At 43.2% G+C, this 27,357-nt stretch overlaps 1 protein-coding gene across 2 annotated transcripts in view; it reads left to right on the top strand.

The window, feature by feature from the left end:
* Positions 1–27,357, top strand: part of LOC124712045 (vacuolar protein sorting-associated protein 4) — a 182,201-nt gene that overhangs the window by 76,705 nt on the left and 78,139 nt on the right. For both annotated transcript variants that reach the window (XM_047242346.1, XM_047242337.1), the window contains exon 5: positions 2,878–3,112. In XM_047242346.1, the coding sequence (XP_047098302.1) occupies positions 2,878–3,112 (235 nt within the window). The remainder of the gene's footprint in view (positions 1–2,877; positions 3,113–27,357) is intronic.

Genomic DNA, 27,357 nt, shown 5'->3' with positions numbered 1-27,357 from the left:
AGTGGACGATAGGCTAGAGGCGTGTGTGCGCGTAGTCCAGCTGCTAATAACCAGTTTGTAACAGTTCATGTTGACATGTCTAGTTTCACGACCCCTCCCATCTGTGCTGGAGTAACTGTATGATCTGCCACTACTGCCCTTACAGTACGACGATCCTGGTGGGTGATTATGCTGTGTTGACATCTAGAACCTCGTCTATGGGTGTGACAATGTTCACGTGACTACTGAACCTAGAATCATTGCACAACCGACACACCATGTCTGACTTGGGTGGCAGTTACCTGAAAGAACCAACCCACCACTCGGAAGGCCACAATTCGACCCCTTTCAGACTTGCTCAGGTGGCTGTAGGAAGCAAGAGTGCATCTCCATAGTGTGGTTGCCTGCTTGCTTCACATGTTTGCTTCACACTGAGCCTCCTGGCTGTGAGCATTCCTTACTAAAGTGTAGACACAGATGGTGCTCTGGTAGCTATGCCACTACACTATCTGTTGGTGGATGTTGTTGAAACCATTATCACTACAGGTGGCAGTACAGTACAGTACAAGCGTCGTATGCTGTCGTCAGATCAAAGTTGACGTCATCTTTTCAGATGTACTGATTTTTTTATTTATTTTTTTTCTAACAGTGTACTTCTGTCAACACTATATTTGTCAAGCAAAGACATGATACAATCATCAGTTGAAAATTTTCCAATTCTCATGTCCCATGCCATGTTAACCTGTGACTACAGAAACATCAAGTTGTATTTGTAAATATTTCCATCACACAAATATAAATTGGCATGAGTTGGTGAGATTATGTAATATGATGATCATGTTGGTTCATTTATCTTGTTGATAGGGTGTTAGGGACTGCACAGTATCCAAAAAAGTCATTGTTTATAAAACACTGTGTGACCTAACAAGGAATATTATGTGACTATGCTTCACACATCAGGTTATTTTAAGAAGGATGTCAAATGTGTGTACAGTTTCAATGCACATGTTTCACAGATAGAAAAAGTTGGTGTGGACATGCCACAAGAAACACGCATTGTCTCATGTAAATTTGCCTGCACAATATCCTGAACTTTTTTCCTGTGAGGAATGATAGACTTAACTACAGTTCCTCTGCATACTGCTTTTGTAGAAATTGAGAAGTAAAATTGTACATTGTGTGTATCATGTCAGTGTCATGTCTGTGAATGAAGCAGAAATATATGTTTAATGTGTGGTTCAGTGATAAGTATCTTTTAACATATAACTTAATAGTAAATAGCAGACAACAGCTGAATGTACAAGTGTATCAGAACAGTTCATAATAATAAAATGAGGGCTGGTTTCATGTCTGCAATTGCAAACTTTTGTTGAGTAAGTAACCTGCACTCTCAACTAGCTCAGCAGCTTGTATTACTTGTTTATCCACACTGATTCCTGTAACTGGCATTTGTGTGTGTTCTTGTGTTATGTTCACTACAAATAACAAAAACTATCTTTTTAGCAAATATTATGGGGGTTGGTTTGCACTGTGAACATTGGCTATCTATCCAAATGTCGAGTTAGTTTTATCCCAGTGGGATAAAATGACAGCAGAGCTACCTGACATGAAAGGGTTTGTAACAGTGGTTTCTTACTGAATTTGTTCACTCCAGAACCAGTCACATTAAATCACATACACAAATGTTTGCTACATCTGTAAGGAGTGTATGAAAATGCAATAGGTATGTAGTTTCGTCATGTTTGCAGTGCTGAAAGATGTGCAATACAGCCATTTTCCACAGCCTTTGCTCCACTGTCATTTCTGACAATAAGTGTACATTGATCAACTCATTTATGTAAACTGTATGACCAGGGTATTTTGCAAAATGATGTCAGCTGTAATACTGTAAGATTATTGTTCCCAGAAATTTTCTAAAGTTTGTTTTGTGTGGCCCACGAAGACTTGTTCAAATAAAAGCCCTTGGTATGTTCTGGACCAGTACGAATTTAACATAAACGAGATTTAAAGAGCGTTGTCACTGAGAATGAAACATTTTTTCTTCACTACAAAACAAAAGCCCAAATTTCAGTATCCTGACCATACAAGTGCATGTAATGACTACTTCAATAACAAAGAACAATGTCTAATTATGAAACGTGTATGTTGTTTCTACAGTCTCCATATGCTAACAGAAAACAATAATATGAGAACTTATATACCCTTTGACAGTGCTGGTTGGCTACTGATGTAATTAAAATATTTTAAGATTTAAATAACTCAGAACTTCTTTTTTTTCTGGTTTGAGCTATCCAGGCACAACTTACAACATGCCCTCACTGCTTCACTTTTACTAGTACTTTCCCTAGTTTCCAAAATTCAAAGAAAATCTTCTGCTTACCTTGCTGTACCAGCACTCCAGAAAGAAAGAAAGAACATTGGAAAAAAGGCTTAGCAACATCCTATGAGATTGTTTGGAAAATGAATGTCACTCTGCCACAAAGTTGTGGATCTTCGTGGCAGATGGTTTGACTCCCATTTGGTCCACAGTTTTAATCTGCAAGGAATTATCAAAAGGACACATTCTGCTGCAGAGTGAAAGATTCATTCTGAAAACCATCTTCCGGAGTTTGGCTAAGCCATTTCTCAACAGGAAGTGTTAGTCTAGCATGTTACATGAGAGTGAGTCTGTGAAGCTATGAAAATAGGAAAAGTACTGGCAGGAGTGAAGCTACGAGGACGGATTGTTAGAGCACTGCTCACAAAAAAATAGGATTCCAGGATCAAGTCCAGAGGTGGTAAATGCTGTATATTTGTCAAGAAGTTTTGCTGTTCGCATGATTTTATTTTGTTTATATAATTGTGTTTTTATGGAAAAATATTTTAGGAAATTTTTATCAAATTTCATTTTTGTTTCAGAAATGACGAAAAGAAAAGTGACAGTGATAGTGATTCAGATGATCCTGAGAAGAAGAAATTACAGAGCAAATTGGAAGGTGCAATTGTGGTAGAGAAACCTTGTGTTAAATGGTCAGATGTAGCTGGTCTTGAAGGAGCCAAAGAGTCTCTAAAAGAAGCAGTAATACTTCCAATAAGGTTTCCACATTTATTCACTGGAAAGAGAATACCATGGAAGGGAATTCTTCTATTTGGGGTATGAATTTTATTATTTGGTTCCTCAGTATAGATTCTTTTTCTCTCCCTTTCTCTTTTTTAGTGTAAAGTTGGCATCTTTGTGCACTGTTAAATTACACAGCACATAAGTGCAACATGGATAATTGGCACATGTTGTGAATCTTGTATAGTTGAATTTCATTTGATAATGTGACTAATGGTTTAGGTAATCATACAGAGTACGTGTGCTTTTACTTGTAAGTTTTTGTCATAAGAAAGGCAGTGTTGTCAGAGGTATTTCAAAGCTATAACCTTCAGTAGGTTGACACACAGTTTACTGTTAAATGGAATAATTGTTGGTTTAGTTGTTGTAAAGTGTATGTATCTGTGTTGATACCATAACACCGACCAACAAACACGGTAGATTGTGAATGAACCCTTTTACAAAAATAGGATGATGGTCCTCTGTTGTGTAGGATACCTGAGTTGTGTGTCACTGTTGTTAAGAAGTAATGTTTGCTTCAATCTACAGCAAATAAATTATCTAATTCAATCCAAGCAGTGCATTAGTGAAATTTTTACTTTCATTGTTCTGATGTTCTCAGTGTGTGTTACTCTATTTGCACTGTCAAATAAAAAATGAAATTACACATGCTACAGATGATTTAGTGTGGCAAATTTCAGGCAACATTAAAAAATTATAATGTTAGTTTATTCTGGCATAAATTTGCTACACTGTTTTGTTTTATCAGTGTCTAAACATTATTTTGAAAAAGTGCTAGCAGCATATGCTAATTAGATGTCTAAGGTGAATACTGGGTATCAGTGACATACTTCATATTGAACAAATGGTAAATTGAAAGTTATTGTAACACAAATAATATGTTAAACAATGGAAACTCCAGGTATGAGTATGAACAATGTAGCAAAAAGATAGATTGCTACTTATCGTAAAGAAGACACGTTAAGTTGCAGACTTGCACAATTAAGACACTTACATAAGGATTTCAGCCACAGCCTTCCTCAGCAAAAGAGAAACATGCACCAGTCATACACACAAGCAAGCACACCTCATTCACACGCCTGCCAACTCCAGCATCTCAGGCCAGAATGCAACTATAATGTGAGATGCAAGCAGGGGACAGGGAAGGGGAGGGATAGCAGTGTACAGGTGGGGAGAGAGATGAACGCTGTCTGGCAAATATGCAGGGACTACAATGCAATCAGGCACAGTGTCAGGAGGTAGTGGGGCAGGTAGGTGAGGAAAAAGGAGTGAAAAAGGAGAGGAGTGAGGAAAGATGGGCAAGTGCATTGGCAGAGGGTGTCAAACAGGATGGGAGACAAAAATGGGGAGGAGATGATTGGATAGACAGGGGGTGGGGGAATATTGTGTGGAGGGTGAGGGCTCAGTAAGCGATTGTAGATTGAGGCCGGGATGGTTATGGGAATCGAGAATGTGTTGTAAGAATAAATACTATTTGCAAAGTGAAGGAGAAGACCCAGATGGCTCAGGCAGTGAAGCAGCCATTGAAATAGTGTATTACAAGGTGTTACAAAAAGGTACAGCCAAACTTTCAGGAAACATTCCTCACATACAAAGAAAGAAAATATGTTATGTGGACACGTGTCCGGACATGCTTACTTTCCATGTTAGAGCTCATTTTATTACTTCTCTTCAAATCACATTAATCATGGAATGCAAACACACAGCAACAGAATGTTCCAACGTGACTTCAAACACTTTGTTATAGGAAATGTTCAAAATGTCCTCCGTTAGCGAGGATACATGCATCCACCCTCCGTTGCATGGAATCCCTGATGCGCTGATGCAGCCCTGGAGAATGGCGTATTGTATCACAGCCGTCCACAATACGAGCACGAAGAGTCTCTACATTTGGTACTGGGGTTGCGTAGACAAGAGCTTTCAAATGCCCCCATAAATGAAAGTCAGGGGGGTTGAGGTCAGGAGAGCGTGGAGGCCATGGAATTGGTACGCCTCTACCAATCCATCAGTCACCGAATCTGTTGTTGAGAAGCGTAGGAACACTTTGACTGAAATGTGCAGGAGCTCCATCGTGCATGAACCACATGTTGTGTCGTACTTGTAAAGGCACATGTTCTAGCAGCACAGGTTGAGTATCCCGTATGAAATCATGATAATGTGCTCCATTGAGCGTAGGTGGAAGAACATGGGGCCCAATCAAGACATCACCAACAATGCCTGCCCAAACGTTCACAGAAAATCTGTGTTGATGACGTGATTGCACAATTGCGTCCGGATTCTCGTCGGCCCACACATGTTGATTGTGAAAATTTACAATTTGATGACGTTGGAATGAAGCCTCATCCATAAAGAGAACATTTGCACTGAAATGAGGATTGACACATTGTTGGATGAACCATTCGCAGAAGTGTACCCGTGGAGGCCAATCAGCTGCTGATAGTGCCTGCACACGTTGTACATGGTACGGAAACAACTGGTTCTCCCGTAGCACTCTCCATACAGTGACATGGTCGACGTTACCTTGTACAGCAGCAACTTCTCTGACGCTGACATTAGGGTTATCGTCAACTGCAGGAAGAATTGCCTCGTCCATTGCAGGTGTCCTCGTCGTTCTAGGTCTTCCCCAGTCGCGAGTCATAGGCTGGAATGTTCCGTGCTCCCTAAGACGCCGATCAGTTGCTTCAAACGTCTTCCTGTCGGGACACCTTCGTTCTGGAAATTTGTCTCGATACAAACGTACCGCGCCACGGCTATTGCCCTGTGCTAATCCATACATCAAATGGGCATCTGCCAACTCCACATTTGTAAACATTGCACTGACTACAGAACCATGTTCGTGATGAACACTAACCTGTTGCTACGTACTGATATGCTTGATGCTAGTACTGTAGAGCAATGAGTCGCATGTCAACACAAGCACTGAAGTCAACATTACCTACCTTCAATTGGGACAACTGGCGGTGAATCGAGGAAGTACAGTACATACTGACGAAACTAAAATGAGCTCTAACATGGAAATTAAGTGTTTCCGGACACATGTCCACATAACATCTTTTCTTTACTTGTGTGTGAGGAATGTTTTCTGAAAGTTTGGCCGTACCTTTTTGTAACACCCTGTATATTCAGCTGTGTGTTGTGCCACAGGGTAGTCCACTTTGTCCATAATCCAGCCTCCCATGTCAAAGACACCAATGGCTCTCCACCGTCCCCACCCCTTTACCTCCTGGATCCCTACTTGGCACTGTTGACGCCACCTCCCAATACACCAACATTCCCCATGCCCATGGTCGGACTGTTATTGAACACTACCTTTCCCAACATCCTTATGACACCAAACCCACTACCTCATTCCTAATACACCTTACTAACTTTATCCTGACCCACAAATAATCCTCCTTTGAATGGAAGGTGTACAGACAAATTTGTGGCACAGTCATGGGCACCCACAAGGCACCCTCCTACACCAACCTATTATGGTCTCTCTAGAGATGACCTTCATAGTCTCCCAAAATGCCAAACCCCCTTGTCTAGTTCAGGTTCATTGATGATATCTTCATGGTCTGGACTCAGGGCAAAGACACCCTGTCTTTGTTCCTTCACAACCTAAACACCTTCTCTCCCATCTGCTTCTCATGATCCTCCTCAAACCAGCGTGCCACATTCTTAAATGTTGAGCTCCTCTTCTTTAATGACTCCATCCATACCCCTGCCCACATTAAACCCCCAATCACCAACAGTACCTGCATTTTGACAGCTGTCATCACTTTCACACCAAAGAATCCTTCCTATACAGCATGGCCACCTGGGGATGGCATATCTGCAGTGACAAGAACTCCTTTGTTCAGTATGCTGAAGGTCTCACCAAGGCCTTCACAGACACACTATCCCCCAGACCTAGTCATCTAAAAGATCTCACATGCCATTTCCCATCAACCCCCCCCCCCCCCCCCCCAAATCCTCCCACCACCACCACCACCACCACCACCACCATCAAGAACCAGCCACAAAGGAGAGTCACCTTTGTCACAGCTGAACCAAATTCTTTGCCACAGCTTTGATTACCTATCATCATGCCCTGAATCAAGGTCATCCTACCTGAGATACTTCCAACCCCTCCTAAAGTGGTGCTCTGTCGTCCACCCAACCTCCACAACATCCCCAACCCATTGACACAAGGATCAAATTCCTGTGGAAGGCCCAGGTGCAAGACCTGCCCAATCCAGCTACCCAGCACTTCCTGTTCCTGTCCAGTTACAGGTTTATCTTACGTCATCAGGAGCTATGGGATCAGCTGTGTCATTTACCAGTTCTGCTGCAATCATTCCACAGTCTTTTGTGTAGGTATGGCTACCAACCTGCTATCCACCAGGATGAACAGCCACCACCAAATTGTGGCTAAGATCAAAGTAGATCACCCTGTGGCACAACATCCAGCTGAACTTAACATGCTTGATTTCACTACCCAAGCTATCTGGATGCTCCCCCTCACCACCAGCTTTTCTGAACTGTGCAGATGGGAGTTATCCTTACAACACACTCTCAGCTCCTGTAATTATCCCGGCCTCAACCTACAGTAACATACTGTCCCCACACCCTCCACCCAACAGTTTCCAACCCCTCTATCGTATCATCTCCTCCCCATTCTCGTGTTGCACCCTCCATCAATGCACTCGCCCATCTTTCCCCTCCTCTCTCTTTCCGCTGCTCTTTTCCCCACCTGTCTGCCCCATAACCTACTGACACTGCACCTGTTGGCATTCTAGTCCCTGCACCCTCCACCAGATAGTGTTCATCTCTTTCCCCCATTCATACACTACTGTCCCTTCTCCACCCCCTCCAGATTTCTGCTTGCATCCCACATGATAGATGCATTCCAGCCTGAGATGCCAGAGTTGACAGTCGTGTGCATGAGGAGTGCTTGCTTGTGTGTATGAATGGTGTGCACAGTGCTTTTCTTCTAAAAAGAAGTTTGAGGGTACTCCGACATTGGATATAATGCAGCCAAAATTACTTATAACTGAAGCATGAGATACCACCCGTCTGCATTTGCCCATGACATCATCAACATGTCGAACTACAAAAACATGGTATAGGACTCTTCAGTTGACTTCAGAGCTCAAATGAAGCAGGCGATAATGAGAAACATCCAAACATACAAGAGAATGTGGTATCGAACACTTCAGTTTATATCACCTCAAATGAAGCATGTGATTCCCATCAACCCCTGAACAATAAAAGAAAATGGTATTGTACGCTCCAATTGACCTATAATACACCTCAAGTGAAACAGGTGAGTCCAATAAACCCTCTGACATACAAAACAATACAAGGAAATATTACCGAACACATATTTTAACCTATAAAACACCACTAAAAGACACAATACAACAAAAACCATCCATACATATTATCATAAACAATAGAAACTGCACTACAAAAATCTTTTGTAACCTTGTTTGGCTCCCGAAATGGCATAGATGGCAGGTGGTATCCCGTGCTTCAACTGACCCAGTTTTTAATACAGCTGAAAATTTATTTAATTATAAAACTATTGTGTAACTTACATTAATAGCATTACAACCATTTCCAAACTGACTTTAGTTCATGGCTGCTGTAGGCTTCACGCCTTCTTACTTTACTCTTGCTATCAGGAGCAAGATGTCTGCCTTTCATGAACCAATAGCGTACATAGTCAAATGTTCAAATGTGTGTGAAATCTTACGAGACTTAACTGCTAAGGTCATCAGTCCCTAAGCTTACACACTACTTAACCTAAATTATCCTAAGGACAAACGCACCCACCCATGCCCGAGGGAGGACGTGAACCTCCGCCAGGACCAGCCGCACAGTCTATGGGCTGGAACAACATCAGTGGAGGACCAACCAACATAGTAAAAAAATTACTTTGTCGGCGAAAAAGTTTAGGGGTACGCATCCCCCAGCGTTTCCCCAGAAAAACAGCACTGGGTGTGTGTTTCACGTTTGCTGATGAAGAGAAGGCTGTGGCCAAAAGCTTTATGCAAGATTCTTTTAATTGTGCCTGTCTGCAACTTAACATGTCTTCTTCACAGTAAGTATCGTTGTAAATATGTTGATACGTAGACCATGTTGTACTTTTTAAAAACTGTTTGGACTAATTACTCCTTAAAGTTTGTTATTCCTGTGTGAGTACAGCATTCACACTGCTGTTTGGCAAATAGCCTTCATTTTTGTTGAGCATACGTGTGTGTGTGTGTGTGTGTGTGTGTGTGTGTGTGTGTAATGTGCGTATATTTTTTCCTGAATTTAAGAATGAAAAACTGGGGTGCATTGATTAATTGTACTGCTCAGTCTCCAACAATAAATCCCGCTATACTACAGCTTTGTTATGGCCTCCGTCTGTTCCCCATCAGTTGCACATTGGAAGTGAAGTATTAACCACATGTTAACTTGTTAACCCTTTGACTTCTGGGGACATGTTAACTTGTCATGCCTCGCCGTTCCCCTGGCGTGCCCAACATGTTTAAGCGTGGCCCCTGGGTTTTCCCTACAGCGCTAAGGACGTGTTGACATGTACTGTGCCAACGGCCTTTTCACCACTAGGGACATGTTTAGGCATGCCGAGTCACAGCTACCTGAGTGCGACAGACGTGTAAATACACAGAGCTGTCTTTCTGCCGTGCTCTTCCAATAGCTAGCTGTTCAGTGGTCTGACTGTATAGTTTGAGAGTGCATATATGTTTGTTGCTGTGTTCGCTCTTTGCAGAATTCAGCTTTGCTTCCCATGTTTCTGTCAGTTTAACTGTTTTCTACAGGAGAAATGTCATGTTGCCTTGGCTGCACAGATAAAGAAACCCTAGATACTGTCATTAGGAGCGATAGTGAGTGTGAATTATCTAACGTTGCTAGCAGTGATGAGTCTTCAACAGAATCTCAAAGCTGTAGTCCTCAGCCCTTTACATCAGAGGGGAGATCAAGAATCACAGTCAGCAGTTCCTCTGAATCCGAGGAATCAAAAAGTGATAGTGAAACAGTTTAGAAAAGAGCGCTCTTAAGTGACACTTTTTATTGGAAAGGGACTGATTTCCAGCCATTAAACTATTACTTTGATGACTCAATTTCAGGACACAACTGTCAACTACATACTGACCCAAGAATTCTTTAATTTTTTTTTATTTTTATGTCTGAAGAACTGTTACAATGTATTGCAGATGAAGTAAATCAATTTTATGTTTACACCAGAGAAAATACTACAGAATCTGTGAATTCTCAACTGTCAAAGCAGAGAGAAACTGGATTTGAGGAAATGTATTGTGTTGTTGACATTTGCCCTCTAATGGTGCAAGTTAAGAAGCTAAAATTGATTATTGGTCAAATGATACACTTTTCAACATGGCAGTTTTCAGCGAAATTAATGTCCCAAGACTGTTTTTGTATATTTCTGAGAATGCTACACTTCAGTGATTACTCTGTGAGTACGGGAGAAGACAGTGTTTAAAATTAGGACGATTGTTGACAAAGTTCGTAAGACATTTTGTAATTTGTTTCATCCACATCACAAGCTTTGTACCCCCCAGGGGGTCCACAACTCTTTTGTGGATACTTGCGTGGCGAGCACGGGTCCCCGAGCCATTGCAGCCTTCTTTCTCTCCCGGGCTGCATTTCCTTTCCCTTCCCCTCCTTTCCCCTCCATGCCCCTTTCCCCTCGCCCTCTCCTCTCCCTCTATTGGTGTCCTTGCTTATGTTGGCCCCCGCTATCCTCCTGGTTCTGTTGGTTTTACACTCCGGCTTTGTTGCGTAATCATCTCCTCCTTTTGGCATTTCTTGGTCCCCCTCTGGGGTTTGACCTCCATTCCAAAATTTCTCTTCCGTAGTGTGAGCCATTTGGGGAAGAGCACCTTACCTAGTGTCTCCGACGTGCGCCCCCCTAGTACATTCCACCTTTTCTTTTACGTCGTTGTCTGATGCTAGGGTGCATAGCCAGCACGGTAGCCAGCCCATGTGGTGGGGTCGCTATGTACCCTTTTGGTTGAGCTCCCTGAACACACAGGGATCACACTTCTGATACCTGAGCTGTGACCTCCTCATGCATGCCTTGGAGTGGTTGCTCGTCATCCTGGAGCATCGGAACTCCCGGCAATGGCCGCCGTGCCAGACGGCCCTTGCTGTGGCTGGGTGGCGCCCGTGAGGAGAGCCCCTGATTGGAGTGGGTGGTATCAGGGCGGATGCTATGCAGATGAAACGCATACGGGTCCAAAACTCTGGCCGCTCTTCTGTGGCCGTCTCTCTGCGTGGTACTGATTCCTCAAGTGCTGCTTCTCTTGCCCCTTCGGCCTTCCCTTCCATGGCTACCCCCTGGGAGGAGGGTCAGGCCCGTCGTCTAGGGGCAAAACCTTTCCCCCGTTATCTAGTTTGCACCAGGACTGATGGAGATACTTTCACCAGTGTCAAACCATTATTCTTTGTGGAACACATTGAAGACAAGTTCGGCGAAGTGGACTCCCTGAGCAAGATGCGGTCGGGTTCGTTGCTGATAAAAACTGCTTCGGCTGCCCAATCTGCGGCCCTTCGTGCCTGTACCCATCTTGGCACAATTCCCATGTCCATTACCCCTCACCAGTCTCTAAATATGGTACAAGGTGTGATTTTTCACAGGGACCTCATCCTTCAAACTGATGAGGAACTTCGGGACAATCTCGGACGGCGGGGTGTTCACTTTGTTCGGCGTGTTCAGAAGGGTCCTAAAGATAATCGTATTGATACTGGTGCCTTTATCCTGGCCTTTGAAGGGGATACTCTTCCTGAGAAAGTTAAGATTATGGTCTGTCGCTGTGATGTGAAGCCGTACATCCCACCTCCTATGCGGTGTTTTAAGTGCTTGCGTTTTGGCCACATGTCTTCTCGCTGTTCCCAGGACCCTCTCTGTGGTGACTGTGGACGTCCACTCCATGAGGGGAGTCCCTGTGTTCCCCCTCCTGTATGTGTAAATTGTCATGGTAGTCATTCTCCACGTTCAGCAGATCATTCTCCACGTTCAGCAGATTGCCCAGTCTATAAGAAAGAAAAAAAGATATAGGAGTATAAGTCCCTTGATCGTTTAAGCTACACAGAGGCCCGTAAGAAATATGCACGATTGCACCCTGTGTCGATGACATCTAGTTACGCCTTGGTTACATCTTCATCCCTTCCTCACCCCCATCCCGGACCCCTCTCCTTCCCCCCTCCCCTGCGGCTTCCACACCTTCTCCTCTGGGCGCTGCTCCCCCTCCCCAGCCGGAGAAGTGTCCCACTCCTTCGGCGTCTACCGGTCAAGGGCGCCTCTCCCGGGATGCCCCTTCCCGGCACCTTCCAGGTCAAAGGTCTGCTGCAGCGCGGCGACCGCGAGAGCCGCGGTCTCTCGGCCCCCAGGTCGCCCGGTCTCTTTCTGTTCCTGATCTTGCTGCAGCTGGCTCCTTTATGCCACACAGCCCTCCTCGATCTCAGCCTGAAAAGAAGAAGAAACATAAGTCCCGGGACAAAGAGCCTCTGGTGTCACCGGAGGTCCCTTCCCCGACTTCACAACCGGATTCTGACCTGTCGTTTATGGATGTCGCCCCCTCCTTGTCGGTGACGGGTGGGGACCCGGCGGTATGACTGGATTTAGCGTGTTCAGCCCTCATTTAAACCATCGTTCTGTGGTTCTCCAGTGGAATTGTAATGGCTACTATCGTCACCTTCCGGAATTGAAATCCCTTCTTTCGTCCTACTTAGCAGCTTGTGTGGTTCTCCAGGAATCTCATTTTACTGATGCTCACTCACCGACCCTCCGTGGGTTCCGTGTTTTCTGTCGAAATCGGGTCGGACCCTTGCGGGCTTCTGGTGGCGTTTGTACGTTGGTCCGTACAGACATTGCTAGCACGTGGATTCCTCTCCAAACTACATTGGAAGCGGTTGCTGTTTGGGTCCACTTAGACTCTGCAGTCACAGTTTGCAATCTTTATCTCCCTCCTGACAGGACTCTTACACCTGCTGCCTTAACCACCCTTCTTCAGCAACTTCCTCCTCCCTTCCTCCTCCTTGGGGATTTTAATGCTCATCATCCTTTGTGGGGCAGTGCCTTTCCATCTAGACGAGGTCTTCTTATAGACCAATTTATTGCAGACCACGACCTGTGCCTTCTTAATGATGGCTCCCCTACTCATTTCAGTGCTGGTCATGGTACCTTTTCTGCCATTGATCTTTCTCTTTCTTCTCCTTCTCTCCTCCCTTCATTACACTGGTCGCCACACGACGACCTTTGTGATAGTGACCATTTCCCGTTGATTATCATGCTCCCTTCCCGCTCCCCGATGGACAGGTTACCTCGTTGGTCTTTCCACCGCGCCGATTGGCCTCTATACACTGCACAGGTCGAGTTTTCTCCCTCTTTGTCGGGTTGTATTGATGACGTCCTACGTGACGTGTCTGACGCGATTGTTCGCGCTGCTAACCTTGCTGTCCCGCGCTCATCTGGACAATTTCGTCGTCGGCAAGTCCCGTGGTGGAGTACGGCCATTGCCATCGCCATCCGTGATCGCCGTCGAGCTTTGCAACACTTTAAGAGGCACCCATCCGTAGCCAGCCTTTCTACCTTTAAGCGCCTTCGCGCTAAAGCCCGTTATTTAATCAAACAGAGCAAGCAGATATGTTGGGAACGATACGTTTCTTCCCTTGGTTCCACTGTCCCTCTGTCACGGGTATGGGCTACACTTCGCTCTCTCCAAGGTTGCCATCGGCAGTCCACCCTCCCAGGCCTTCACCTCCCAGATGGCATTTGTACGGACCCATTAGTTCTCGCAGAACATCTTGCGACCCATTTTGCAGTGGCATCAGCGTCAGCCTCCTATCCAGCTGCTTTCCTTCATCAAAAACAGCAGGCTGAAGCTGTCACCTTATGTTTCACCACTTGTGAGTCAGAATCTTACAACGAACCTTTCACTGAATGGGAATTTCTTTCTGCTCTATCTTCTTCTCATGATACGGCCCCTGGCGCAGATTCCATTCATAACCAGCTGCTTCAACATCTCAGTGCTCCACAACGGCACCATCTTCTTCGGGTGTTTAACCGTATCTGGCTCCAGGGTGACTTCCCTTCTCAGTGGAGGGATAGCATTGTGGTTCCTGTCCTTAAGCCTGGTCAGAACCCCCTATCTGTTGACAGCTATCGGCCAATTAGTTTGACCAATGTTGTTTGTAAGTTACTTGAACGGCTGGTAGCCCGTCGGCTCACTTGGGTCCTCGAATCTCGGGATCTATTGTCCCCTTACCAGTGTGGCTTTCGAGAGGGACGATCTCCAATCGATCATTTACTTCGCTTGGAATCCGCAGTTCGGCAGGCTTTTTCCCAGCGCCGCCATTTGGTTGCAGTATTTTTTGACCTTCGCAAGGCCTATGACACGGCCTGGCGCCATCACATCTTACTAACCCTTCATCAGTGGGGTCTTCGGGGCCCACTCCCGATTTTTATCCGCCAGTTCCTGATCCATCGGTCATTCAGAGTTCGAGTTGGTACTGCTTTTAGTTCTCCACGGACCCAGGAGACGGGCATCCCACAGGGTTCTGTCTTGAGTGTCCTTCTTTTCCTCATTGCTATCGATGGACTTGTGGCCTCTGTCGGTCCCTTGGTCACCCCTGCCCTGTATGTGGATGATTTCTGCATTTGGGTTAGTTCCTCCTCGATGCCATCTGCAGAACGGCAGCTCCAGGTGGCTATACGGCGTGCCTCTGCATGGACCCTCTCACACGGGTTTCAATTCTCTCCTTTAAAATTGCGGGTGGTACACTTCTGTCGCCGTACTACGGTCCACCCTGATCCAGAGCTCTATCTCGCTGCACAAAGATTGCCTGTGGTTCCACAGTTTCGTTTCCTGGGTCTTCTTTTCGACAACAAGCTCACTTGGCTACCCCATATCAGACTCCTCAAGGTAGGATGTTTCCGTAAACTCAATGTCCTTCGCTTCCTTGCCCACTCCTCTTGGGGTGCGAACCGTTCCCTCCTCCTCCGTCTTTATCGTGCTCTAGTTCTGTCACGTTTGGACTATGGTTGTCAAGTTTATGGTTCAGCTGCTCCTTCCACACTGCACGTGCTGGATCCAGTCCACCATCGTGGTATCCGTTTGGCCACCGGTGCCTTCCCTACTAGCCCTGTTGATAGTCTCCTGGTTGAAGCTGGGATCCCCCCCCCCCCCCCTTTCTGTTCGGCGGTCCCAGCTTCTGGTGTCTTATGCCCTTACTATCCGTTCTTCTCCCACTCATCCTTCCTATTCTATCCTATTCCCAGACCATGGACGTCGCCCGCCCGACTCCCGCCCTCGGGCGGGTTTACTGGTTGGGCTGCGACTTGCGTCTCTTAACCGTGATTTTCAGCTTCCTTCTTTGTCCTGTCTTCCTCGCTCCCTCCCCTCCACCCCTCCTTGGTTAGATCCTCGGCCTCGAATTCGAATGGATCTCCGCCGCGGTCCGAAAGATTCCATCCCCCCGGTGGTGTTCCGTTCCTTTTTCCGCCAAATTTTATGGGAGTTTCGGGATGCTGTTGTTTTTTACACTGATGGCTCTAAATCTGCTGATCATGTTGGGTATGCCTTCACGTCCTTTGTTGGAACGGAAAATCATCTGCTGCCACCCTCATGTGGGGTGTTTACTGCGGAATTGATGGCAATTTCACGGGCCCTTACCTTTATTAAACAATCCCAACACAACCGCGTTTTGTTATGTACGGACTCGATGAGTGGCCTTCTTGCTATTGACCGGTGTTTTTCGCGCCATCCCTTGGTCTCTGCCATCCATGACCATCTCGCCGATCTTCACCGTGCTGCTTGTTCCATTGACTTCCTATGGGTCCCGGGCCATGTGGGTATCCCGGGTAATGAGCTCGCTGATCGTTTGGCTGGGGGAGCAGTTACTTACCCCTCGTTTTCTGTAACCCCTCCTGCAGCATCAAATCCCACTTTGCACAGTCATGGGCCAATTCTTGGGAGACTACTCCACTGTCTAATAAACTTCGTGCAATTATGGTGAATCCAGGCCCATGGCGTTCTTCCTTTCGCCTCTCCCGCAAGGACTCGACCACACTGTGTCGTCTCCGCATTGGCCATACCAGGCTGACCCATGGTTTCCTTTTGCGTGATGAGCCACCCCCGCTATGTGGTTGTGGAGCCTTCCAGTCAGTGGCCCACATTTTGGTTGAATGCCCCCTTCTTTTGGCTCTGCGTGCTAAGTACGGACTCCCCCACACTTTACCTTTGATGTTGGCTGACGATTCCCGGATGGTCTCTCTGGTTCTAGGTTTCCTCCGGGAGAGTGGTTTTTATTCTAAGTTTTAAAGTTTTTAATCTCCCTCTGGTGTTGGGGCAGGGCGGTGAGTGTTTGGGTGTCTCCCACTGTAGGCAGTGTTCAGAGATTCCCGATTCACCTCCCTGACCGGAATCCTCTTTTCTTCCCCTTTTACTCTGTTTTTACCCCTTCTTTTTAAGGCTTGGTTAGTTTTTCTATTCCCATACGTACTTTCTGCATTATAGCAGTTGTACCTTTTAAGTCACAGGTGGTCTTGCCTATGCTGCTTCAGCATAGTGTTGGGTTCATTCTCTTGCCAACTTCCCTCATTCATTTTTACTAATGACAACGTGACTGCCCTTTTACGTTTCCCCTTTTTCCGTTTTATTGTTCTGACTTTTCTGAGATGTCCCGTTAGCAGAATGGAGTCTATTTGAAACAAGGGACTGATGACCTTGCTGTTTGGTCCCTTTAACCTCAAACACCCAACCAACAAGCTTTGTATAGCTGAAAGTCTCCTGCTGTTCAAAGGACAATTATCTTTTAAGCAATTTATTCCAAACAATCAAAAAGTAGATTTGGAATAATGACATTTGTACTGTGTGACTGTCAGATTGGGTATATTTTGGATTTTATTGTATATATAGGTGCAACAACAAAAATTGGGTTCCATAATTAAGGGAAAAGTGGTGATATAGTGGCAACTCTTATGGGACTGTATTTGGAACAGGGTTGTATTCTATATGTCAATAATTGGTATTCCAGCCCGGACCTGTTCCTCTGGCTTCACAACCATGGACCAGGTGCATGTGCCGCTGTTCTTAAGAATAGATGCAACATGCCAAAACTGCAGGAGAAATTAAAATCAGAATAAACAGAGTTCAAGTCCACTGACAAGATCCTTGCTATCAAATGGTGCGATAAGAGAATGGTGTCCGTGTTGATCACGAATCACACAACACAAATGGTTGAAATAGAGAAGACTGACAAATACGGGTGAAAAAATAAAGAAACTGCAATGTACTGTAGGTTACAATTTGAGTATGGATGCGGTTGACCGTTGTGACTTGTTACTGAACTCAGTGGAATCAGTGCGTAAGACTGTGAAATGGTACAAGAATTTTTTTTCACATTCTCGATCTGTGCATTCTAAATGCTCATGCTCTCCACCAGTTAGTAACAGGGCGAAAAATGGCACTCGCAGAGTTTCACCTTTCTCTTGTAAGGGAGATTTTAGAAAAATTGCTACAGAATGGAAAAAAGCTGGTAGGGGCAGGTACTACAATGACGAGAATCCTCTGCAATTCACAGGGAGAAATTTTCCAGCTGTTATTGTGAGTGAACATTTGGAGAAAAGTACACTAATGTGCAGATGCGTGGTTTGCATGAAACAGAAGGTGTGCCAGGAAACTAGATATCAATGCAAAACTTGCAACGTTCCATTATGTGTTGTACCCTGCTTTTAGACTTATCATATAGAGAAGCACTACTAATCATTGGGAACTAAATCTGAGAAAATGTATTGACACTTCTGAATGAATTACTTGAAAAAAGGAAGCAAAAATCATAAAAAAAAAATTACCAATCTGTTTTTAACTTCGCCAGTGACGGTCCAAAGCTAGGATCGAAAAGAAGGATGTGAAATAGATGCAGCAAGTGTAAGATTATCCAAACAATGCCTCACATCTGCATATATAGCAGTTTGCCGGCAAATGAATGGTCTTGGTAATTGAGATGGCGCAATATCTGTACTGTGACAAATGTAATTAGGCCGAGTACATTGTGCCAGTATAACAAAATCCATATATTAATCTATGTACGATATATTTAAATTATTGACACGTAACATAGACAGTTACATTCTTTTATCCTTAGTAGTACAAATACGGATCACATTCGGTCTACTTGTACAAAACCTGTTTCCCATAACTGATTCCAAATGCCTTTGGTCAAGAAATAACATGCCAAAAAAGAAGTATCAAATATATCTTGCTTTCATCTTTTCATAAAAATCGACATCTTTTTGACTAATTTGTAGATTATTGGAAAATAGTAGGGGAATAAAAATTTTACGCTACCAGTCTATTGCACTCAAAATTTCATTTTCATCATGCGTTCACTCTGCTAGGTATGCGTATCCGAAGTTTACATTGTTTTTGAATCTGATTTTCGCACCCAACTTTCATTCCAATTATACAGCTTGAAATGTTTTATAGAACATAGTTTTTTTTAGCAAAATCAGAACGAAAATGCCACATTTTGACATTTTTACAAAATCTTCAGTTTTGCGCTTAATTTATTCAGTACTGGAAAGTGATACACAAATGAAACTTTATATTTGAGAACCTTGTGTTGTTAGGTTACTACATACCAAGTTTCGCGTTCGTCATAGCATTAGTCGAGTAGGTGCAAGAAGCCAGACTTCTAAATTTATATATATATATATATATATATATAAAAACAAAGATGAGGTGACTTACCGAACAAAAGCGCTGGCAGGTCGATAGACACACAAACAAACACAAACATACACACAAAATTCAAGCTTTCGCAACAAACTGTTGCCTCATCAGGAAAGAGGGAAGGAGAGGGGAAGACGAAAGGAAGTGGGTTTTAAGGGAGAGGGTAAGGAGTCATTCCAATCCCGGGAGCGGAAAGACTTACCTTAGGGGGAAAAAAGGACATATGTCTGCTTGTGTCTGTATGTGTGGATGGATATGTGCGTGTGTGCGAGTGTATACCTGTCCTTTTTTCCCCCTAAGGTAAGTCTTTCCGCTCCCGGGATTGGAATGACTCCTTACCCTCTCCCTTAAAACCCACTTCCTTTCGTCTTCCCCTCTCCTTCCCTCTTTTCTGATGAGGCAACAGTTTGTTGCGAAAGCTTGAATTTTGTGTGTATGTTTGTGTTTGTTTGTGTGTCTATCGACCTGCCAGTGCTTTTGTTCGGTAAGTCACCTCATCTTTGTTTTTATATATAATTTTTCCCACGTGGAATGTTTCCTTCCATTATATATATATATATATATATATATATATAAAAAGAAAGATGATGAAACTTACCAAACAAAAGCGCTGGCAGGTCGATAGACACACAAACAAACACAAACATACACACAAAATTCTAGCTTTCGCAACCAATGGTTGCCTCGTCAGGAAAGAGGGAAGGAGAAGGAAAGACAAAAGGATATGGGTTTTAAGGGAGAGGGTAAGGAGTCATTCCAATCCCGGGAGCGGAAAGACTTACCTTAGGGGGAAAAAAGGACAGGTATACACTCGCACACACACACATATCCATCCACACATACACAGACACAAGCAGACATTTGTAAAGGCAAAGAGTTTGGGCAGAGATGTCAGTCGGGGCGGATGTACAGAGGCAAAGATGAAGTTGAAAGACAGGTGGGGTATGAGCGGCGGCAAATTGAAATTAGAAATTAGCGGAGATTGAGGCCTGGCGGATAGCGAGAAGAAAGGATATGCTGAAGGGCAAGTTCCCATCTCCGGAGTTCTGACAGGTTGGTGTTAGTGGGAAGTATCCAGATAACCCGGACGGTGTAACACTGTGCCAAGATGTGCTGGCCGTGCACCAAGGCATGTTTAGCCACAGGGTGATCCTCATTACCAACAAACACTGTCTGCCTGTGTCCATTCATGCGAATGGACAGTTTGTTGCTGGTCATTCCCACATAGAACGCTTCACAGTGTAGGCAGGTCAGTTGGTAAATCACGTGGGTGCTTTCACACGTGGCTCTGCCTTTGATCGTGTACACCTTCCGGGTTACAGGACTGGAATAGGTGGTGGTGGGAGGGTGCATGGGACAGGTTTTACACCGGGGGCGGTTACAGGGGTAGGAGCCAGAGGGTAGGGAAGGTGGTTTGGGGATTTCATAGGGATGAACTAAGAGGTTGCGAAGGTTAGGTGGACGGCGGAAAGACACTCTTGGTGGAGTGGGGAGGATTTCATGAAGGATGGATCTCATTTCAGGGCAGGATTTGAGGAAGTCGTATCCCTGCTGGAGAGCCACATTCAGAATCTGATCCAGTCCCGGAAAGTATCCTGTCACAAGTGGGGCACTTTTGGGGTTCTTCTGTGGAAGGCTCCGGGTTTGAGGAGATGAGGATGTGGCTCTGGTTATTTGCTTCTGTACCAGGTCGGGAGGGTAGTTACGGGATGCAAAAGCTGTTTTTAGGTGGTTGGTGTAATGGTTCAAGGATTCCGGACTGGAGCAGATTCGTTTGCCACGAAGACCTAGGCTGTAGGGAAGGGACCGTTTGATGTGGAATGGGTGGCAGCTGTCATAATGGAGGTACTGTTGCTTGTTGGTGGGTTTAATGTGGACGGACGTGTGAAGCTGGCCATTGGACAGGTGGAGGTCAACGTCAAGGAAAGTGGCATGGGATTTGGAGTAGGACCAGGTGAATCTGATGGAACCAAAGGAGTTGAGGTTGGAGAGGAAATTCTGGAGTTCTTCTTCACTGTGAGTCCAGATCACGAAAATGTCATCAATAAATCTGTACCAAACTTCGGGTTGGCAGGCCTGGGTAACCAGGAAGGCTTCCTCTAAGCGACCCATGAATAGGTTGGCATACGAGGGGGCCATCCTGGTACCCATGGCTGTTCCCTTTAATTGTTGGTATGTCTGGCCTTCAAAAGTGAAGAAGTTGTGGGTCAGGATGAAGCTGGCTAAGGTAATGAGGAAAGAGGTTTTAGGTAGGGCGGCAGAACTAGGCATCACCGGTTTCAAAGCTAGCTGGAGCTGGCTTTCAAAATTTTTCAGTTGAAATGGCTTAGGCTCCCATAGGGAAAGCTACTATCTCTCAACGGCTTCCAGATGATTATGGGGAAAAAACAGTGAATTTTCATTGCTGCATGATAAATTTGTGCTGTGAACATTCCTGCATATTATTGCAAACAGGTAACACAGATCAAGCATGTGTATTTTGAGGTGCCACTGAAAACCGTGAACAGGAAAGGCAGATCCAGCGTAATGAAATGAACTGGCAGCAGTGAGAAGCAAAGGTGTACAGTGATATTGTGTGTAACTGGGGTTTGACAATTATGTGATATTTGAAAGGATGCTGCTGCTGCTGCTGCTGTTGTGGTCTTCTGTCCAAAGACTGGTTTGATGCCGCTCTCCATGCTACGCTATCCTGTGCAAACCTCTTCCTCTCCTAGTAACTACTGCAACCTACATCCCTCTGAATCTGCTTACTATATTCATCTCTTAGTTTCCCTCTACAATTTTTACCCCCCTCCAAATATTCCCCTCCAGTACTAAACTGGTGATATCTTGATGCCCCAGAATGTTTCCTATCAACTGACTCTTGTTTTAGTCAGATTGCACCACAAATTTCTCTTCTCCCCAATTCTATTTAGTACCTCCTCATTTGTTACATGATCTAGCCATCTAATCTTCAGCATTTTTCTGTAGCACTACATTTCAAAAACTTCTATTCTCCTCTTGTTTAAACTGTTTATTGTCCATGTTTCACTTGCATACATGGCTACAGTCCATACAAATACTTTCAGAAAGAACTTCCAGACACTTAGACCTATACTTGATAGTAACAAATTTCTCTTCATAAATTATTTTGCTGCCATTGCCAGTCTACATTTTACATCCTCCCTACTTCAACCATCATCAGTTACTTTGCTTCCCAAATACCAAAACTCATTTACTACTTTGAGTGTCTCATTTTCTCATCTGATTCTCTCAGCATCACCTGAATTTGACTACATTCCATTATCCTCATTTTGCTTTTGTTGTTCGTCTTGTATCCTCCTTTCAAGGTACTGTCCATTCTGTTCAACTGCTCTTCAAAGTTCTTTGCATTACAATGTTATTAGCGAACCTCAAAGATTTTATTTTGCTCAATATACATATTGAATAATATTGGGGATAGGCTTCAACCCTGTCTCACTCCCTTCCCAACCACTGCTTCCCTTTCATGCCCCTCAACTCTTATAACTGCCATCTGGGTTCTGTACAAATCGTAAATAGCTTTTCGCTCCCTGTGTTTTACCCCTGTCACCTTTAGAATTTGAAAGAGAGTATTCCAGTCAACATTGTCAAAAGCTTTCTCTAAGTCTATCCCTACTATGAAAGTAGGTATGTCTTTCCTTAACCTATCTTCTATGAGGAGTCGTACAGTCAGTATTGCCTCACGTGTTCCTATATTTCTCCAGAATCCAAACTGATCGTCCCTGAGGTCAGCCTCTACTGGTTTCTCCGTTCTTCTGAAAAGCATTTATGTTAGTATTTTACAGCTGTGACTTATTAAGCTGATAGTCTGATAATTCTCACACCTGTCAGCACATGCTTTCTTTGGAATTGTGATTACTATATTCTTCTTGAAATCTCGTGATATTTCGCCTGTCTGATACATCTTGCTCATCAGGTGGTAGAGTTTTGTCATGGATGGCTCTCCCAAGGCTATCAGTAGCTCCAACAGAATGTTGTCTACTCCCAGGACCATGTTCCTACTTAAGTTTTTCAGTGCTTTGTAAAATTCTTCATGCAGTATCGTATCTCCCTTCTCACCTTCCACTACATTCTCTTCGCTTCCCATAATTGCCCTAAAGTACGTCTCCCATGTACAAACCCTCTACATACTCCTTCCACCTTTCTGCTTTCCCTTCCTTGCTTAGGACTGAATTCTGTCAGAACTCTTGATATCTATACAGGTGGTTCTCTTTTCTCCAAAGGTCTCTATGATTTTCCTGTAAGCAGTATCTATCTTACCCCTTGTGACATATGCTTCTACATCCTTACATTTGTCCTCTGGCCATTTGTGCATAGCCATTTTGCACTTCTTGTCAGTTTAATGTTTTAGACGTTTGTATTCCCTTTCTCCCGCTTTATTTATTGCATTTTTATATATGTTTTCTTTTATCAACTACATTCAGTATCTCTTGTGTTACGCAAGGATTTCTTTTAGCCCTCACCTTTTTACCTACTTCATGATCAGCTGCCTACACTATTTCATCTCTCAAAGCCACCCATTCTTCTTCTTCTTCTTCTTCTTCTTCTTCTTCTTCTGTATTACTTTCCCCTGTTCTTGTCACTCATTCCCTAATGCTCCCTCTGAAACCCTCTACAACCTCTGGTTGTTTCAGTTTATCAAGGTTCCAACTCCTTAAATTCCCACCGATTTGCAGTTTCTTCTGTTTTAATCTGCAGTTCATAACCAAAAAATTGTGGTCAGAGACCACATTTGCCCCATGGAAGTGTCATACAATTTAAAATCTGGTTCCTAAATCTCTGTCCAACCATTGTGTAATAATCTGAAACCTTCCTGTGTCTCCAGATCTCTTCCACGTATGCAACCTCCTCTCATGATTCTTAAACCAAGTGTTAGCTCTGATTAAGTTATGCTCTGTGCAAAATTCTACCAGGTGGCTTCCTCTTTCATGCCTTTGCCCCAGTCTGTATTCACCTACTACTTTTCCTTCTCTTCCTTTTCCTGCTATTGAATTCCAGTCCCCCATGACTATTAAATTTTCGGCTTCCTTAACTATCTGAATAATTCCTTTTATCTCATCATACAGTTTCTCAATCTCCTCCTCATCTGTGGAAAGTTGGCATATAAACTTGTACCACTGTGGTGGGTGTCGGCTTCATATCTACCTTGGCTGCAATAATGTGTTCACGATGCTGTTTGTAGTAGCATATCTGCATTCTTCTTTTTTTTTTTTTTTTTTTATTTTTTTTTTTTTTTTTTTTTTTTTATTTTTTTTTTTTTTTTTTTTTTTTTTTTCCATTATTAAACCTTCTCCTGCAGTACCCCTTTTTGATTTTGTATTTATAACTCTGTATTCACCTCACCATGAGTCCTGTTCCTCCTGCTACCGAATTTTACTAATTCCCACTATATCTAACTTTTGCTCCTCCCTTCCCTATTGACGCTCATTTTTTGCGTGGGACCGGTTGCGAAAATAATTAATGATACTTTCTGTGTTGAAATGAACCAGTAATCGGAAAAGTGGGAGGGGAAATGTGAATGAAATAATAAATAAGACTAGGTAGATGACATTGAAATGGAAGGGGTTGGATACAGAATGAGTGGCAAAAGGATGAAGATGAACGGTCTTCTCAAAGGGCATTAATCATTTCAGCAGACATCAGGTACTTACTTTCAGTAGAAAGCTTACTCCTAGTTCTAATGAAATCAGCTGCTAGTTTGGATGATTGATTATTTTTTGTGCAAGTAGAAAATATTAGTGTAGTGCATTTCTTCCGCAGTTTGTGCGAAATCTGGTCAGTATATAAGTGACTATGATTAGCATTGAGCACTTGTGTAAGTCTGGGATAACTTCTCTGTGACAAGCTGGATCTCCTTTGATCAGTAATCTAGAAAGTGATAGCCATGATAGAGAAAAATCTTCTTTATTTCTCTTAATGTTAATTCATGATGTAAAATCCTTAGTGTTCATCGATGACATAAATTGGCTTCTGACCCTCTCAAGGGCAGGATGGAAGGATGTGAGAAATGTACAGTAACAAAACTTTATTAAATAGTGAAATGGTTTCGATTAAAGTAAGAAAATGTGTAGGTAGTATCCGTGGAGAGTATTCTACTTACTATAATTGAAAGTAAAGCAAACAATTGTTACTGACAATCAGTGTGTTAACACGTGCCATTAGAGTGCAGCTCGTTATGAAGAAGAACACTGTCAGATTAGGACATTGCACTGTTGGGGAGTGCTTGAATGATTTGTGAGTGGTGTTGCTTCCTAGCATTAAACAGAAGAGGAAGGGGATTAAACATAACAAAAATCGAATCTTCTTTCCCTCTTTTATTTCTCAGCAGATAGATGCATTCCACACTGTTACGCAAAACTTCATTACAGTAAAGCCCCGTTTTTATGTTCCCACATTTTACATTTTCCTGCTTTTTACCTTCATTTTTGTTGGTTCCAACAGAAGTCCTATTTTTTCAATACAATGATTTCCTGTCATTAAGGATTCCATGTTACAACATTTCCTGGAAATTAAAGTTTCTTTGACATTATTATGACCTTTAACATTGATTTTCATACATATTCCTGCAAAAAGTGCTTTGTAGTCCTGCTCAAAGTCAGCCTTGGAACAAAGCAGAAAACACAGACTATATGCAATGTTACTGGTCACGCAACATAGTGTTAAGCACGGTATGCAAAATTTGCTTAAAACACTAAAGTAAGCAGTCTTTGTAAACAAAGATCAGTAGGCACAAAATCTACAGCTTGTTGCCAACACGGTGGTCACTCATTTCAGAGACAATCTGGGTGAGAAAGAGGGTGGAAATTATCATGTTATGGAGCATCTTGAGGAGAAATGTTTACGTCCGTCATCAGGTTGTACAAACTTAAGACTGCACACACCTAATATGGATTAGTGTGTTCCAAGCGAAAGTAACTACAGTTCTCAAAAGCCCGTTATAGAGACAGCCTTCTTCAAAAGTGGTGTTTATTTGTACAAATTACTCTGAAATTAAATTAAAGCTGTTGTAACACAATGCAATGATGAGAATGAAGGTTGCTACTAGATTAATTACTATCAGATCGTTTAAGTTGTCAAAATTGAAAACAGAAGACAATCGACATGAAATTTTCCAAATAATGTCACAAATAGAACTAGGCAAGAATTCTTCTTGTTTCTTAAAAAATAAAAATGATTACTGCATAGTTAATTAAGAATTCTGAAACAAAATGTGCCATTAAATTAAATTTCACTAACAGTAGTCAGTAAAATTTATACTCTAATTTTTCCATCCAGTAACTGCTGCTTTGTATGCAACAAGCGAGCTGTAATTCTAACAATGATACTGCGAAGAAAATACCGTACCAGTGATAATAATCAAACAACCACTAATGTTCTGTAGCAACCTGAATCAGTGCCTAAGAGTGAAAAGATTAGAAAAGATAGGAAATGTATTTTGGCTGAAGAAAAAAATGACGTTTCAGTAATGTGTAGGTTTGAAATAACTAGTGAAGGAACCAGGACTTTCTGCTTCCAGTCTGAACTCGATTATGAGAAAACGGCTCAGCATTGAAACCAATGCGAGACAGTCTTGTTCAAAGGCAAAACTAAAGTCAGCCATCAGCATATGATCATTTGGATAAACTTCTTGCATAGTGGTTTGTTAGCATGAGCATGACAGGAATTAGACTTCATTGCAACATACTGAGAGAAAAGGTGCATCAGATTGCTGCGAAAGTGGGAATCACCAGCTTCACATCAAATGGTGTTGATAGTGGGACTGTGGACCAATGGAAAAAAAATTGCAAAATATCTTTAAAGATTATGGTGTAAAAATTTGTTTAATGTTGATGAAACTAGTCTTTCTTTTTTACAGCTTATTACTAAGTAAGACCTTATGGTTTAAAGGTGAGAAATGCCGTGGTGGCAAACTGAGTAAGCAGAGGATAGCCACTTTACTTATGTCCAGTGCTGATGAGTTGGAAAAATTAACTCCTTTCATAATTGGTACAACATTGCATGAATGACCAGTTCCATCTTCCTAAGATGGGGGCAAAAAATAGGAAAATAATGCTGCACCTTGACAGATGTCCAGCACACTCTGACAATGTGCAACTCGGAAATATTAAGTTGATGTTCCTGGCTCCTAATTGTACAAGTGGGCTTCAGCCATTAGATCCATTTATTTAAATGGAAATATAGAAAAATGTTTGTTCAGAAAGCTTTATTTGTGCATGATAGTGGCGTGGAACCAAAATCTATGACCATATCACTTTTGGATGCTATGTATTATGTATCCAGAGCCTGGATGGATGGATGTTGGTTACTATTTCTAACTGTTTCGTGGAAGCAGGGTTTGAGTTCACAGAAAACACACTGGAAACTCTGGAAGAAGATTTGTCTGAGCCTACAGATTTTTCTGATAGACATATTGTCTATGTTTCAAGACTATGTAGGTGTTGATGCATCATTCGTCACTTGAGAGTACCAACAGTAGATAGCATCATTACCATCATTATAAAGAAAGGACGAGAGAGGTGATTGGTGAAG

This window comes from Schistocerca piceifrons, chromosome 1, assembly GCF_021461385.2.
Source record: "Schistocerca piceifrons isolate TAMUIC-IGC-003096 chromosome 1, iqSchPice1.1, whole genome shotgun sequence".
NCBI classification, from domain to species: domain Eukaryota; kingdom Metazoa; phylum Arthropoda; class Insecta; order Orthoptera; family Acrididae; genus Schistocerca; species Schistocerca piceifrons.
Note: the sequence above shows the minus strand (reverse complement) of the source record. Positions and strands in the feature narration are given on the sequence as shown.